General features: G+C 40.2%; 1 protein-coding gene across 1 annotated transcript; it reads right to left on the bottom strand.

Annotated features, from left to right (window-relative positions):
* Positions 1 to 4,988: 4,988 nt before the first annotated feature.
* On the bottom strand, positions 4,989 to 8,816 carry LOC142950865 (Ig-like V-type domain-containing protein FAM187A). Its single transcript, XM_076092532.1, has 5 exons — positions 8,619 to 8,816; positions 7,399 to 7,676; positions 6,593 to 6,955; positions 5,675 to 5,901; positions 4,989 to 5,215 (listed from the first exon to the last, which is right to left on the bottom strand). Exons 1-5 carry the CDS (start codon positions 8,814 to 8,816, stop codon positions 4,989 to 4,991), a joined length of 1,293 nt encoding a protein of 430 aa, XP_075948647.1.
* Between the last annotated feature and the right edge of the window lie 8,789 nt (positions 8,817 to 17,605).

Below are 17,605 nucleotides of genomic sequence, written 5' to 3'. Positions count from 1 at the left end.
CACATTCAAATACATTTCATACAGAGCAGATTATGAACAATCATCACAAATGGGACTATGGGACTGTTTGTGTTTTCTGTTCCCTGCAGCTGTACGACGAGCCACTTCTACTCTCCGTTCTTACAAAAACACTTGTACTTTAGGTCATGTTTTGAATCGAAACATTTGAATCATTGGGGCCTGCAACTGGAAGCAAGCTCCCAGTCCCAGTTATTTTGAATGTACACAGACTGTCACCAGTTTTGAATTGGCACTACTGCAGTAGTCCCCATGGAAGTTGTTGATAGTGTTTATCTCGAAAGACACAATGACAAGGCACTTTTTAAATAGCTTTTTTTTAATGTGGTGAGCACCACAGAAAACTAAATATTATCTCCAAGGAGTAGAAGTCTGACAAAAAGACATTTCAAAAGCAAGACAAGGGAAACCAAAACAATCTTTCATTAAAGGTTCTTTGTATGATATTTACAGCATAATGTCTACCTGATCAGACAATGAACTCACTCTCCCTCTGGGCGTGTTGTGCTCTGAGGTTCTCTGTGCTTTGTTTACATGTGCCTTTTTAGTGCATTTTAGTGCATTTGAGTGGGCTCTGCCCTATGCTCATACAGTGGTTACAGTTGATAACGCTATCCCACGGCATCGTCTCACAAGCATAGCCCCTACCCTTCGTTTCTCCCTCAGTGAAACTCTTAGCTCTGTCAGCACTGTTGTTCTTAGCACAGTTAGCTGTTAGCTGCCAGCTCAGCCGTCGCCATGTTAACAGCCATGTGGAGGCACTAGAAATGCTCTGAATTTTGCGTTTAGCATCTTAAATGGCTACGTACGGGGTATGAGAGAAAATTCTGTAGCATAGTTTGTCATATTTATTATCACCTAATGCCTCAAGTCCTCAAAGGACAGGTGCATATGCAATACTGTCGCAACAGCAAAAGTGGAAAATAGTGTACAATGCACCAAGGGAAAACTATCAGCATTGCACTCTGTGTCACATTCTGTGTGACTGTGAAGATACAGAATGTTCTGCTCTGTTTAGGAGCATGTTTTCACCTAACAAGCTGTGGAAATCTTCTTGACGAAGGATTCGCATATCGACTTGGAATTCTTCTTCGTGTCGTTTCAGTTTAAAATGTTATAGCAATTTATTTCATTCCTTTTTTCCTCAATGTCTCCCATCTAATGAAACCTGGTCTTTATGTACAACAGCTGGCAAGATGTACAGCCTTCCATTAAAAAAAACAAATAACAAGAGCATTAGATTGATGTGGCAAAGAATTGTTCTACAGCAATAAAGCACCTCCATAAACCTGGGCAAAATCATCCTCATGGGGATCTGGGCTGAATGGTCCATGCTGATGCATCTGATACGACTCTTTTCTATTTACGCTACAATACTCGGGTAGAGGTAAGGGTAAGCGATTGGATGAACAACATGAGAGATCACTTTTCACATCCCGTCCCCTATCAACAAAAGCTTCTTTAAAACTTTACCACAATCTTTCCTTTACATTACCCAAGACATTTTGAGGGCCATATTGGTCATTTTGGAAGGCACTGAAAACACCTGCTTCAAATGTTCATCACCACCATCATTCCCACCAGCGGGTGGCAGTTTTCAGTTGTCATTGGGAGCATAGATTTGAGGTGGTAGGACCCTATTCTACCGCCTTATTGGCTCAGATGGGCATTATTATTATTACAGAGTGCTGCAATGAGTGTGTTCACTTTTTTGGCAATTACTTCAATCAACAAGGTGGCAGCAAATGAGAAATAACTGGAATTATTTCTCATTGATCTGGTGGAGCAGCAAAGCAGCGGGCAGGTACCGTTGCTGCAGAAAGCTTTAAACATTCTGTCTGTATTCCTGAGGCAAAACAAGGTTAAGGCACTTGTCTCTGTTCATTCATCATCCAGCAGACATCCGGCATCCTACATTGCTGGCCTGGATGCACTAACAAGTTGATTAATGGCTGTGATGCGTGGTCCAAATTTGTCTCCTTCGCTTTTTTTCCATCCTTCGTCTGCCAGCTACAATCGGCTCAAGATGAAGTAAAGTTTCCTTACAGGAGCAAATAAAGCAGTGTGGTGCTGCTCAGGGAGAGGACGGCGTCTCATTCACCTCCAACACAAATCAGCAGTTATATTTCTTTGCGCAGGATTAGATTAGAGTTTGGTTGCTTTCTACTTTTTGCTCAAGGACACGTGACGAGAAAAGACACAGTATGTGCAATATTGTGAGCAATAAATAATGTGCTTATATACAGTACAACAGCCTATTCTGTGCTCAATGTCTCTGCATCCAGAGTGCAGCATCCCCCATTTACAGCATTTTTTGTTTCCATCTCTGCACATAAGCAATTAATGTTCGCTTTCTTGTCACATTGTTGGTGATTTAAATGATGTCGGAAGTACAGTAAAGTTTTTTATAGTAAGTGTTCTGTCACTATTCGACAGCACAGCTGTTTAGAAAAACATTAAGATGATTCAAATGTCCAGGTTCCGTTCTACCTCTTATTCTACTCCCGGTTGTGGTGGCAGTAGGCTTAGCAAAGTATCGTAGAGAAACCTTTCACCCTCCCTGCTTCTTCCAGCTCCTTCTGAGAGATACCAAGGCATCCCTATAGCTCAGACTGGATCAAGCGATAATATTCCAGAGGGCGAGCTTTGCTTACGTGCCTCGGTCCTTACAGCATCACCGCCGTGTCAATAATGACGGTAAATCTCACCTTCTGACTAATAACTGCAAAAATATCTGCCACGTCAGTAGCACTATGTAATTTGGAGACCAAATGTGACGGACATGTGAAAAAAGCTCAGGAAGTAGGTGAAGTAGGTTGCCATGAGCAACAGCGATCCGTGATTTTTAATCCGTAGAAGAAGAAGTTGAAGAAGTAAAAGTAGTTTGAATTACTACTATGCTCTCAAAGTATTTTTTCATACGAGTAAGTTAACTGAAAAAAAATATTGTTTACCAAGTGATATGACAGCTCTGAATAAATAAATAAAAGTAAATAGGTGGATATGGTTGAATTGGAATTTTATTGTCAAACCACTATTTTCAACTTTTTCAAATTACCTGTGTGCGAAAAACACAACCCTCTCCTTCATTTCAATATATGCTGTCCGCTCCTCTAAAATAAGTTGCTACAACACAACGTCAACCGCCCAATCGCACGCATGCAAGCACACATCCTGTTGGATTGTTTTGTAGCATGAATGCCATAATTTTACTGTTTCCATTATAATTGCAAACTGGCTCCTCTGACAACTTTCCCGGTTGATGCTGCAGTCGATAGGACTAAAGCATGTGGAGGGGAAAAGGACAGATGTAACATGTTATATAACCAGACATTATGAAGGATATAAGGCAGTTTCTTTGTAGCTGTGTCCTTTGTGTGATGTTAGCTTGCGCGTAACACAGCTCGATAACAGCCTCGATAGCAGGGCCAATATTGTCCGTAGTGGTCTCCGTTGTTGTTATTATTACTCCTTGTTTCCGACAACGGCTTGAGGTGGAGTAGTTGGATTAAAAGGTCTGGACCAAGACAACCATCATTCATAAAATAGTGGTCCTTTATAGCTGATTGACTGAAGACATGGCTATAATTCATTCACATTTTATGATTAGCTATGGCCACAAATGGGTTAATAGTTGTATTTTGTGTAAAAGACTCTTGACTTGATATTTCTCTTCTTGTGAATCATTGTTACCCATTTAATTAGCTCATGCTGGCATTCTGACAATTACTAGAATTATGGGTGAGAGTGCTGTAAAGGAATTAAAGTGACAAAATACAGTAAAATATTATAAACATGTGTGAATTTGAGTGAATTTGTGTCAGGCTGGGATGTGTGAGCTTGCGATTAGCATTAACGCTAGCTACATGGTTGCTAGCCATTGGTATAAGCAATTCACAGGCTAATTGAAAGGGTAACAACTACTCTTCTCTCCACAGACTGTAATGTCAGGCTACGTTGGTTTTATAGGAGGGGGTGTTGATTGATGACAAGGGCTTCCTTCATATAATCCACCTGCCTCCAGATCAGCCAATAGCAAAGTTTAATTGCAATAGTCAGATTTCACCCAGCAGAGGGCAGTTGCTATGCATATTCATAACACATATGTATTCAAATACTTTGCACTAAAATGTTGAGATTTGGACCTGAATCAATCAACAACAATAGGTTTTAGGCAACAAAAAAAAAATCGTATGGAGATTTAGTTACTCGATTCAGAGAGAGGGGGTGGTGGGATGAAAGAAAGTGGACTGAGAGGGAGTGTAGTGGAGGCCATAGCTGTGGAGGAACAAGTGTCTCTGTATTCATCCCTCCGGCTCTCAGGGTGGAGAGAAGTCTTAAGGAGGACACATATGACGGCCCCTCTGTCTAACAGCAGGAACCCAGATATCTTGTCTCTGATTCTGTTCATCTCTCGTCTGCCTTCATGCAGCGCCAAGTTATTCAAGGGAGATTTCAACACCTGCAGGTACTACACAACTCCAGACCGTCATTACAAACAAGTTGAGTCTGCTTTTTGTCGAGCTGCATTGATCTATTCTATTCTTCCGTAATCAAGAATTGCAACCACAAAAATAAGTGTATATGAAAGTGAAATATATGAGATAATGAAGTTAAAACATTAAGGTGCATTAAGGTGTGACATTGTGGGATAATGAAGGATACTTGGAAATTACTTTAGTTTGTAACATTTTGGCTGCTTTTGTTGTCACTAGTGTTTTAGTTTGCAGGCTGTTCAACAGATTGCAGGTGATAGAGGAGCGGATCATATCCTTCACCTGTATATTATTGACTATACAGTAAACCTGCCTTATTAAAGGTACTTAAAGGATTATCTATATGCTTTCAGTTAAAATTTGTGAATTTAATGACATTCCCCCAAAGTGTAAAACCTTCCAACTTTCACCTAATTGGAAAATTGATAAAGACGAGTTTAAAGCATTCATTTAAGTAATACTATTTAAATGAGTTTAATCCTCGTGTGTTTCTCTGGTGGCTCTGAGGTGTCTGACTCCAGCTCTGCCGAACACCAGCAGGCAAAATACAGCTGTCATGACAACATATGATCTCAACACAGTCTTGAGAGCTTTCCAGAAGTCAGGATGTGATGTCACCGACTGTCCCCGCCCCAAATGGGCGTAGACCAGCAGACGTATCTCAGCAGCCTGGTGACCCCGCAGCCAGCAGTAGTAGACACCTAATTAACAGAAATGGGTATCTTAGTTAAATGAAACAAAAAAACTGCCTATTACTTGTCACATCATTTTGAAATGAGAGAAATTGACGTATAGTTTGATTGCAAAGGGATTGCTTTATATACACTGGAACTAGCATGTGATGAGAGACAGCTGTGCAGCCAAGTGACTGAGGAGGGAAACTCAATAGTGACTACTTGTGGGCAGGTAAGGAATATAACTAATATAAATATAAACCAAGAACAAACACTGGGAGAAGAGGGTGCCATTTTGTGCCAAAGGGGTTTAGTTTGACTGCATCAAAATGTATCATGCAAAGTAGCTTGTGAGGAAAGTAAACAAAACACCACTTGGAGAGCAGCATAATAGAATATAAGCGTAACAGCGTGTGCGTTTATCACAAAACTTGTCCTGACTGAGTGACACAGGTGTAATTCATCACACTAATCAGTAGTTTGTACCAGAGTCCTGAGTTTTTGCAGGTTGAAACACCAGGTGGTGTCCGGTGTCTATCAGCAGCCTGGGGGACGTGGTGCTGAGGTTACGACCTGTCAAGCGTTCAGATCGATAGATGGGTTCAACGCCTCTGTCCCAGGCCACGGCCATGTTAGCACGTGCCCCGGGACAGCCCAGGGTCAGGATACGGTCCGCAGCGTGGCTCAGGTAGAACACTGGCAATGACGCAGAACTCCAACACAGAAACAGAGATAATTTGTATTAGAGAGAGGTTTTGGTGCTCCTGTAAACTGTAATTACACAGAGTGAGTTCAACAGGAAAATCTCTATTTATTGATAAGAGATCATTATTTTTTAAGCAAATATTGATGGTATGGTCTCAACAGGCATTGGGTGGTGGATATATCATGAATCACATTCTGGACCTACGAGCAGTAATCAACTCTGACATTGCCGGTAGTAAAATGTGTCACTCCAACAAACTTGGGTCTACAAGAAAATATCTGGACAGATTCATGGTCCCCAGAGCATAATTCCTGCTGATGTTGGTCCTTTTATCAGGTAAAAAAGTTCTATGCAAACTACTACTAATGACATGACAAGTTAAATGAAAATGGATGGATGGATGGATTTTACTGTGGGTTGTTTTTGGTGAACCCCAGAGGCTTTTCTCCAGTTCTCCAATGAATTTTGCAGCTTGACACTTTTAGGCTTAAATATGGACTGATTAAATAATAACAGCATTGACACTGGAACTTTGAAAATCCCAGTTCTCTTAGATTGCAGCCATTTTCCTAAATAATATGGCTGCATTTATATAATGCTTTTATCTAAAGCACTTTACAATTAGCTGCTCAATCACCCATCTAGCCTCCACATCCTGTCTTTTATGTGAACCTCTATATAGTTATCTACTTGCTTACTTGTGTCCAAGAAATGCCATCAGAGCAATGATTTTGGAGGATGGCGGAGCTTGAGCTTGACAAGTTACTTGACAGCTTTTGACCTGCAGCTTGGCTCTGACGCCGCTTTGCTTCAGTTGTCCAAACGCCCTGGGCACTGCTCCTGAGCCACATGAAGTGACTGTCTGATTGGCCCGTCTGTAGCGTAAATGCAGGTACTGGGAGTGGACATAGCAGAGTCCCGCACGAACCTGCTCTCCAGGTACTCCACAGCGATCACAGACCGACCAGGGCCTGAAGCTGGTGAAGACTCGGTACAGCGGCTCAGTAGAGCCGAATCCTTTTGTTTCTTTCCTTCTCTTGCTCATTCCTTCAGAAGGGGTCCTAGTAGCGTCAAATTTGAATTAGAGTCACTTAAATCAGTGGTTCATCATGGGTTTGTCATTCACCAAGATAAAAATAGGACACACTATAACACTGTCCAATTTGTGATCATTGGTTGTTCATAAACCTCTTGTTTTTCTCTGTCTTTCACCCATCGGCGTGATCATGTGGGAGGTAAAATCTGAAGCAGTTAACAGTGAACGGAATCAAATATTGTCTCCGGTGTTAATGGGATGTAGCCATAAGGTTTGCAGAAACACGCTAGGGATGTGCAACCAGAATTGATATTGGGTGTTGATTCTTGTCCACTGGACACCATTTGAGACAATTGTACTTTTCAGTAAATCAACACATTCATCATCATCAATGCTAACAATTTGACAGCTTTGATATCCTATGTCCAATAAAAGTCACAGTCATTGACTACGCGTCTGTATTGTCACCTGGGGAGGAAGCTGAGCGTTCGGGCCTCCTGGATGTCCAGGTCGTAACCATAGAAGAAGTCTTTGTGAGCGGAACCGCAGATATAGATGCCGGAGTCGTCGGGCTCCACTCTGAAGATCAGCAGGCTGAAGAGACGGATGGAGAATCGACTCCGCAGCTCGCCACCGAGAGGGACGAGATTAGGGTCCAGCAGCCTGTTGCCATGGTGATCTGTCAGGGCTCTAGTCTCCTTGGAGCCGCCGTGATGTTTCCTAAAGAACCACACAACGGATTTGATCTGAAACACACAGAGAACTTAATGATAACTAAAATATATCTTCTGACGGTCAATAATGTCGGTCAGTTGATCAATACCAGAAACTCAAATTACTTCAGCAGATGCTGTGAATAAAGACATTCTCTCATCCTCTTTTTTATTCCTCTTCTGTTTTGCCCAGCTCCATTTAACTGCTTGATATCTTCCTCTGCATATTTGTCCATCTTAAACATATCCTACTCGTCTGTAAAGCTGACGAGAGGCTGTGAATTGCAGCAACAGAGCAGCTTTGATTAGCACAGCCTGTATTGTACAAAGAAAAGAGGATAGGACGGGTTTTCCTGCACTGTTATGTTATGCTCATTACATCGATCAAATACGTGCTTCTGATTGGTACAACTCACCTAACCATGCCATACCTTCTGAGGATCTCATCCTCCCTTTATGTCTTTTGTAATAAGCCATAAAAAGTAGTATTGTCATGAAATGCTGGACTAAATTTATGCAAAAAGGAGGATTGTATGACACATCTTTAGACCTGCAGTTCACCAAACCGATTCTTATTTGGATCTTTTTTCAAAACAGTACTCATTCGTTCAAAGAACATTCAGTCAATTCAATGAATTAAAAGCAATGGTGCCATTTGCTACATGAACCCTTGAAAAGGCAAACCTATCTCCATCATTGTATTCTTTTTTTGTGTGTAAATCGGTAGCAATCTTAAGTAAAATTGTATGCTGATTCTACATAAATAATATATAAGATATAATAATATCTGACTATTGTCCTCAGACTGACAAACACTGAATGTTTTACGGTTGCAATGGCCCTTTTTTCTCCTATATATACCTTAGTTGTGGTGTGTGTGAATGACATCAACTGACAGAAAGTTAGGACCCTTGAACATTAAAGCATATCAACATGTTTAAGTAGACGTGTTTACTTTGTGGTTGGTCCAGTTACCTGTTGTGGTTTGCAGTGGCAGGGCAACTCCACTGTGACTCCAGCCAGGTAGGCAGCGTTGGTGAAGGTCAGGAAAGCAGGACAGGCTTTTCTAGCAAACGCATCCTGCTTATCCTCAGGAGCCTCGTAGCTCCACACCCCGGGACTCAGAAGGAGGAAGAGGGGGAGGAGGATTGGAGAGGAGAATGGAGGAAGCATTATAGGCTTCACTGAGGACGAAGAAAGTTCCTACTTCAGATAAATATTTCTGCGCAAACACAGAGAAACCTCCAGTGTGACGGTTCTGACATATTTCACATCTGAAAAATAAAACTCGGACAAAGTTATTTTCAAAACACAACAGCTTTAATGGAATCTAATGAGCTCACTAAGGACCAGTCCTCTGTTGTCAACACAAACGTTTTGAAGTACTCGACCAGTCTCATGACACTCTCAGGCACAACTCTAGTCTTTGCTTGTGTGCTAGAAGTTCCCAAAGATGTATATTCCCTTTATTGTTGGCTGCATTAACAGAATCAATCTTTCTGGTATCTACTTTGTTCTGAGGACATTTTGACTAAATTATAAAGTGTTCCTCTCAATAAAGTCTGCAAAAGTGTTGAGCATTTCATCGTGTGTTGTTTCTTATGTAGACAAACTTCAGCAAGGCTCGGCCTTTGGTTGCCATGACATGCAACTTGCTTAAAATATAAAGTTATGTTGGCCAAAAAGCCTTTATTATAAAATTTGCAACATTTTTCAGACCCATGGGAAAGAAGGAGGCTACATATACAACATGGCTTTAATTCTGTTTAGGTTTTAGGCTCTAATGATGGCAGCTGGTCAATGCACCAGTGTGGTCCAAACTGAAATATCTCTTTAGCATCCTGTACCAATATTTCAGTCTGCTGCATCACCCTGGAAAAAAATAAAAAGAAACTTTGCCTCAGGAAGAATCCAGTGCGTAGCTACACACAGCTCATAAGCCACACTTTGGAGTCTGTCGGTGAGAGGTGAGCTTTGCTTCATACACTTCATTCATCCTGCATGCCTTCACAACACTGCGCCAGGAGTTAGGCTGCAGGAGGTTGTTGCTGTAATATTACAAAGTAGAAATAAATGAGTGCAATGAAGCGGTTGCTGAGCTGCAGTTCTGTGAATCATCAGGCCTCCGGCAAAATGACCGAACGTAACACGCTTCTGATCAACTTTACTGCCTGGAGACAAAAACAAGACTCCTGTGATGTAAGCTGGGAGCCTCAGCTGAAGGCACGCACTCAATGATGATCACTGTGGTTGTGTGTAACCATTAGGTACAGTAGTTGCAGGGTGGTAATACAGAATGTGTTAGGGCAGCAGGATGACTAACTGCATGTTCAGAGGGGTAAACACTTCAGATTACACTTTCCTGTTTTCCATTAACAAAATGGAATTTAATTTCCAAAACAACAAAAATGACATTAATATGGGCATTATGAACACTGTGTTGGACCCAGTCTGTTTTTGACAAGCACATTTAGTAATCACAATCATTATTTTTTTTAATTTATTACTTTTTAGCTAACAAATGCCTCATTTAAAAAACATGTCACAGTCACACACAAATAAACTAATAGTCCTAAAATGAGACCCAATGACACCAGCAGACCTGATATTCACTTGTAATTCGTGGTTCTAAGGGGACTTGTTACTGTAGATGTTTGCACTTAAATAGAAAAAGTGAAAAAAGAGGCAAAGCCATATCATTCATGGCAGGTCATTTTGTAGCTACTCCACACAAATATATAAAAATATACAAGTTTAAGTAAAAGATGCTGATATGCAACAAGTTAAATCAGCTATTCCAAACCACTGGACCGGGCCGACTTTTAGAACAGCGGTCCTTTGCAAATGTTTCAAGAATTAGAAGTGACAAAAGTTGGAGAAGCATTTAAGGACAGTGTGGTTAACAAGTAAACGTGTCTTTGTGTAACAATATTAAAAGACATAAAATGTTTAGAACTGGGAATAAATTGATCGAACACCGATAAAAAAAAACCACAATAACAAATGTCACATTTATCTCATATTTTCAAAAGCTGCTTTATCATTAAAGACGTCTCTGAAAATCTCTAAATGTCAGAGTGTAAACACATTTATTCAAAATGTTACACAATTTGTTTTTCTGAAGAACGGTGACATTTGTTTTATCCCCCTTTTGAAACAGTTTGATGATTAAATACAGTATATTCCCGGCTTACTTAAGCATGTAAAAAGCACCTTCTTTTTGCTGCATTTTGTGAGTGATTACACAAATGTTTTTGGGTAGGGAATATGTGTACTTACCTGCTGTGAAGAAATAAGGAAACAGTTCTGTCAACTATTTTTACCTCATTTTTCCTATTGACACACACATACACACACTTTTTTGTCATCGCTGAGTAAATTGTATTGACTTACATTACTTCCCTGGATGATTAACTATAACCTTTACCCTGACAGTACATCTCTATAAAATACATTTGCATAATAGCAATATCCTGAACAGAAGTTCAAGATTTTGTGTGCGCTGCATGAAGTGTGTAGACCAAAAACTCATGCATACTGGCACCATAACTGTTTTTAAACTTTCTGTTTTTTCTAAAGAATAAAAAAGAAAACACAACTTCCTGATACATTGTGTCCAGCACACCATTGAAAAGAGCAGGCAATTCATAATTTGTTGGCAATTATAACATTTTGATTTTATTATGAAACTAGAATCCAGTCCTCTTGGTTGTATGCCTCTGCCAACCAGTCAAGATGCAGTTTACATCCATGACTGTCCAAAACACTTCATAATTTTTTGACATTTGCGTGAAGTTTTCATGATAAGTATATTATTTCTTGTGTTACAAAAATGTATTTTGTGATGTCACAGTGACTTTAACCTTTGACCAACACATTCTATTCAGTCCATCCTTGAGTCCAAGTGGACGTTTGTGCCAAATTTGAATAAATCCCCTTCAGGCGTTTCTTGTTCACAAGAAGGGTACATACGTACAGACAGACGGACGGAAGTACGGAGGGGCAACCCAAAATCATAACGCCACCCAGCCATGGCTGTCGCTGTCGCAGAGGCATGAAAACAACATTAGCATAACCGCTTTAACCATCGCAAATAATTTACTGTTTACAGATGCCGAGTCCCTGCAATGTGAACAGACTGTCTCCACAATGTAACGAGAATACAGGCACACAAGGTCCATGTGTGTCTCTACTTATGTAAGTCCTGCAAAGGAAATGACAAAAATACATGTCGCTTTCAACAACCTTTTAGAGCGACTCACACAAGCGTTTTCTCCTCCTGCATGAGGAGAAAACCTTCCCTTCCCTTTCTGCAGGATACCATCTTTTGTCTGCACCTTCCATCCATTACAAATCATTGTTATAAAATAAATCAGTTTTATCACCACTATGGTGGAAACAAACTGATAACTGATTCTCTCTACTCCAACGTCACCTGACTCCCCGATAGGACTGAATTTCCCAACTTTCCAAAAATGCATCAAAAACTAAAACAGAACTGCATTACTGTTGATTTTTGATTTATTTATCTTTAACTCTCTTTCTCCTCCTGCCCTCTTCTGTCACTTGTCTTTATTCTTCTTGTCCATTAGCTGTAGCCTTATTCTAAACATCATTTACAATTCACTCTGAGGTACTTCTTACAACACCATCTACGTCTCATCAGACTCCATCTCAACCTTTTATTCCTCTCGTTCACTACATCTAAGCAGCTACCAACCCTGATCCCACAACCCAGCCCTCCTGCTGTTTCTTCCAAACATCCATTAAATAAATCCTCTGCTCTTTCTAAACAAGTGCATTCAGTCCCTCAAATCAGCACAAAGGTATTTTTCCAAACAACCTTTTCTTTATCGTTTTCATCATCTGTCCTTCCTTCCCCTTCTACTCCTCCTCCTCCTACTTATCGACTCCATTTAATAGCATCCATTCTGAAGCTGGATGTTGAATGCCACCCAGTCCTCTAACATTTATCCCCCTGTTGTTATCCCCTCTTTCACAAAGGTCCATTAAAGGTCTCATTCAGTGCACTTTTCCCTCCTCGGAAAAAATAACCAGCAATTTATAATGTTCAATTCTTGTACTCAAGGATAGTCTCCCAATCAATCTGTCTGTCCAACACTTTGGTCCAGAGCGAGACATTTTCAACAACCAATGTCGGCATTTACGTGTGTATGTGTAGTGGAAATGCATGGTGCTCAGAGGATGCATCTTAATGTTTTTTTGTGATCTCCCAACCTTTCCTCTACTACCACCACCATCAGGGCAATGGTCCTTTGCAAAAATGTGCAATGTTAACCTGGAATTATAGGCTATGGTTCCACTATGTATACACATCAACTATATCATTTATTCATCAGTTTGTTCAAACAAGCTTTCATCTGTTGGATAATCTACATGCACTTATGGAGCACATACTACGGAACGCGTAAAGGTTGTGAGTGTGGTATGTTTTTATTATTGTGAAGATGCTCGTGTGTGTGTTTGTGTGTTTATGGAAACGAATCACAGTGCTTTGCATTTGGTTTTGGCAGGTTTAAGCTGCTCTCTGATAGACAACACTGAAATGCAACACAGAGCAAAAAGCGAAATAATTCCCTCAACATATATTTTTCATTGAATCATGTCATAGTAAAGGGTTACACAAATATCAAATAAATATAACAGTCTGTATTGTCTTTCGCTTTTTTCGTTGTTTGATTCGTTTTTAATGTTAAAATTCTCTATAAAGACGCAAGTGAACATAATCCAAAAACAACATGGAGGCTGCTTGTACCACTGTAATCTGCATTTATCAATGTGTGCATTTTAAAATGTATTTTAGTTTTTATTAATTTTGCCAGCTACTGTATGTTTACTTTGATGTCAATACTAGTGTGCCAATAGAACCACATTACAAACACAGTGGAGTCTGGAACATTAGACTTAAACTCTTGGTCTGGCTGCTTCAATATGCTGGTACCAAAACACTTTGGCTTTCTAAAACAGACAACATACTGTTCCTCCATTTCCCTCACTCCCTCCCCCTCCTATTTCCACTCTTCAGCCCAACTTTTCCTGATCTTCCCATCATCTCATCCATGAAATCAGAGCATTCATTGGAGCATCAAATGCATTTCACCTCTTCCCCTTCCTATACTTATCTTCCAAGAAACCTCTTCCTCTTCTGCACCGTCCTGTGACTTGTGTACACTTTGTAGAGGCTAGACACACAGAACAACCAAACGTAGGCCTCCTACAGACATGTTTATACAACTGACACTTAATTAGATTTCCTGCTGGATTTCACAATTAACTTGAATGTTATGTCAACCCAAAATGAAAGTCCTGATTTATTGGAAAATGTATTTTGTACCTACTACCTTCTCTGTAATATGAGTTATTTAATCTATCATACCATTAGTTTTCAGATTGATTTTGTTCCTTCCAGACAACCACTGACTTCAATCATTTTCTAGGAATATTCAATTCCAGGAAATTGACCATTAGAGGTGAAAAAGTATTACATTGACAAGCTATGTCATGTACAAGATTATTAAATAAACAATAAAACCTGGGTATTTGGAATTTGGTTGTTTATTTAGTTGAAACGGTTGTTTTTCAGTTCAGATGCCAGGGTGTCCTTAAATGCACCATGAGGGAGTTTTCAGAACTGTAACCTTGGACAGAAAAGGGAGGATGATCATGAAGTGAGCATTACATTTATTCTTGACCTGTGTGGAAAAGCTATAGTGCAAGTTAAAGATTGTTTTATCAATCTGAAGAATAATTGGTTTACAGTTTACAGTCATATGAACACAAATAATTCATCTCCATGACAATTTAACAATAGAAAGGCCACAAGAAAATGTAAGATGGACCTTGTATTGGGAAAGTTTTCGTTAACCTCATATTTCCTCGGTTGAGATTTGATTTTCATGCTCAATTCATCGTTTTCTCTTTTTTGTGGAAAGTTGCGTCACTTCATCCTCTCCTTGACTGTTTCTTGTCAAAAGGATGACAAAGCTTTCATCATCTCCAGCAACTTTCAAAGCTCTGCAAAATGATTTCCTCAGCTCTCTGAAATGAACCCAAAATAACTGCTGTATTGAAGGCAGAAAAATCCATTTTGGAATGTAAGGAAGCACCGGTTTGGTCAGCGTTATCTAGAAGGGAAAAGAAAACTTCTTTCTAAAACTCATAATAAAACATCTAACCCATCTGTCATTTTCTGTCCCTGTTCAATGAAATCGTCAAAGCCCTCTGGAGTACTAGAAACGATGCTTTTACTGTTAAAAGTGGCCTTCCATCAAAGTTGTTTCTGTCTGGATATTTTATTCATGAGAGAGTTTGCTCAAACACTCACCTGCCTGTGAGTGTGCATTTAGAGCAGGGCCTAATACGATTTTTGGTTGGACCGCCAGACTCTTTTTATTGATCTGTCCTCCCTCAGCCTTTTATTTATTACCTCCAGCTGTTCTTTAAGATTCAATGAAGGGAGTCTGGGGACAAACTCAGACAACTCAAACAGTAGCCAATAGATGCAATCGGGTCGTCTCAGACAATGCTGCGTCACCTTTAAAGCTGTACCACTTTCAGCCTCGCTTTGTTTCCTGAATTTAAATTCTAGTGCTGGTGGAAGGGCAGGACATCTGATCTGCATGCAGAAACAGTTGAATTTGAACTTGAATCAATACGACCGTCCATAGCATTGTGTGTCCAGAGAAACCGGACTGATCAATATTGGATGTTTTTCCACAGTCTTTATCCGTATCATTTGGTATAAAGAGCTGAACGTTGCCCTTCCCCTAGTTAGTCCTTGCTCCCCTCGCCTCAGGAACTTTGTTTGGTCAGTACTTCTGAAAGTTTAAAACGTGTGTGGAGTAAGTCCTTAAAAAATAAAAAATATTACCACACCATATAAATGTGATTGTTGAAGATGATACAACAACTATTTTGTTTGCATTAAAACAGTCGTCCACAAATGTGCCTTCAGTCATCACAATCAATGTAGCAGAACCAGAGAAATCCTCTTTATTATTTCACACATTCTTCTTCCTTGTGGCCTCATTTTAACATTTTCTATTTTGTTTTCAACCTCTCTCATTCAACGCCAACTGAAGACACACACTTTGTTCAACATCGCCCTCCTTCACGCTCACACTTGTTAGACTTTGTGCACTCTGCCCGAGTCCAAACACAGCCCTCCACTGTTGGCGAATGAGCTGCTCCACTTGAGCAGTTGGCAGTTGAGCTGCTTCGATCAAAGTCCGGTGAAGAGGTTCTGCTGGAAGAGGAGGAGGAGGAGGAGGTGGTGTTACTCATTAATTCGCTACACTTACCATTTCCCAGCTGGTCCTGTGAAGCCTGCTCCTCAGGGGATTTCATTTGCATGGCTGGAACTGCCTCAGGAGAGTGAGGTTTGTCGTTCCAACCCAGTCTCGCTCCCCAGCTGGTCAAATACCAACGCTTGGTGACGCTGAACTGCCAGCTCCGTCTTGTACACCATGCTCCGCCATGACTCACACCATGACTTCACCACACAACAGGACGTATGGGTTGTAGCTGCTGCGGTAGTGGGACAATCACACATCACATTAGATCGATTGCGGTGATTGGCTGCTGGCAAAACCATGCAAATAGACTTTTTTTTCTAGATCTGGGTACAAATACGATCGAATGCAGCTTTTGTTTGACTGGAGTAGTTTCGATACTACTTGTTACTGGGTTATCTGATACCCAGCCCTAACCAGGATAGAGCGAAGTGTCCTAAAATATAATAATATACATTTAGTCACTTGATTACGTGTCTTATCTTAGCCATTATAGTGCAAAAAGTAATTTTTTTTGTTACAATTAAGTTAAAATAGCTGTGAAAACATACAATTCAAATGATAAAATTGCATGGTCAAGTTTGCAATCTTTAATTTTTCCATAAACTATAGGACTTTTAGTTGTTTTTTTTTATACAAGGCCAACATTTTTTCTGATGACCTTATATTTTAATAGTAAATGTCTGGAGCACCACTTGAGTACACCCAAACCTGTGTGATCACCTTTTCATTGGAAGCTTTGTTCCATCTTCAGTGGATTTGGGTCATAACTGAAGCAAGTTTTGATCATCACGCTTTTTTACAAACTTATAAAGTATAAAAGAATGCCCATGGCCTTCTGTGTATTGCACAGTACGATAGTTAAAAGGCACAATCAAATTAATTAAGGATAAAATGTAATTATAAATATAATCATATATTATCTATATGCAGTTAACCAACAAGGCAAGAGGAACAACATTTAGCGTTTAAAATGCACCAAATTTTGCTCCAGAGCCATTTCTTTTACTTATTCATAACAGTGGAGCAGAAGAAATTCAACCTGCATCTCACTTGATCCATGTGCATTTGTCCAACTGGATGCTGCTCACACCAAAAAAAAATCAGCATTCACAAATAAGACTACAGCAAAGGTCAGTGGACAAAGTGACCAAATGTAACAACAGAAAGATCAACGAGATGTCCTGAAATATAACTGAAGAGGGCTCATCGGGACTCTCATGTTGTTTGGTAAAAAGGGACAAATGCTTTATATAGGTAGAGTAAAGGGATGTTGAGTGTGTGTAGTGTGGAGGAAAATTGGTGTGGGGTGTGCAGAGAAAACGAGTTCCACCCATCAATCCAGTTTACACCGCTTATCTGATTCTGGTTTGTGGTGGTAGGAGGCCTTGCAAGGTAGCCAGACACATTTGTCAAACCCTGCCTGCTTTTCCCTCCTACACACACAATATATAATCGGCAGGTAACATGGATATCTTTTTGAGAAATGATAGCAGGCATTTTTCCTCTGCAGCTCTTTCTGAGGAGAGACCAATTACAAGGTCATTGTGGGACTAGTGTTGCTGCTTCAGGGCAGGCTGAGGTCTCTGAGGCTGTTACACAGAGAGAGAGAGAGGGGTGGATGTCAGTGGCAGAGGTCTGTCTGTTTGT

The sequence above is a fragment of the Anarhichas minor genome, unplaced genomic scaffold, assembly GCF_050575085.1.
Source record: "Anarhichas minor isolate MPS153535 unplaced genomic scaffold, ASM5057508v1 ptg000003l, whole genome shotgun sequence".
NCBI classification, from domain to species: Eukaryota; Metazoa; Chordata; class Actinopteri; order Perciformes; family Anarhichadidae; genus Anarhichas; species Anarhichas minor.
Note: the sequence above shows the minus strand (reverse complement) of the source record. Positions and strands in the feature narration are given on the sequence as shown.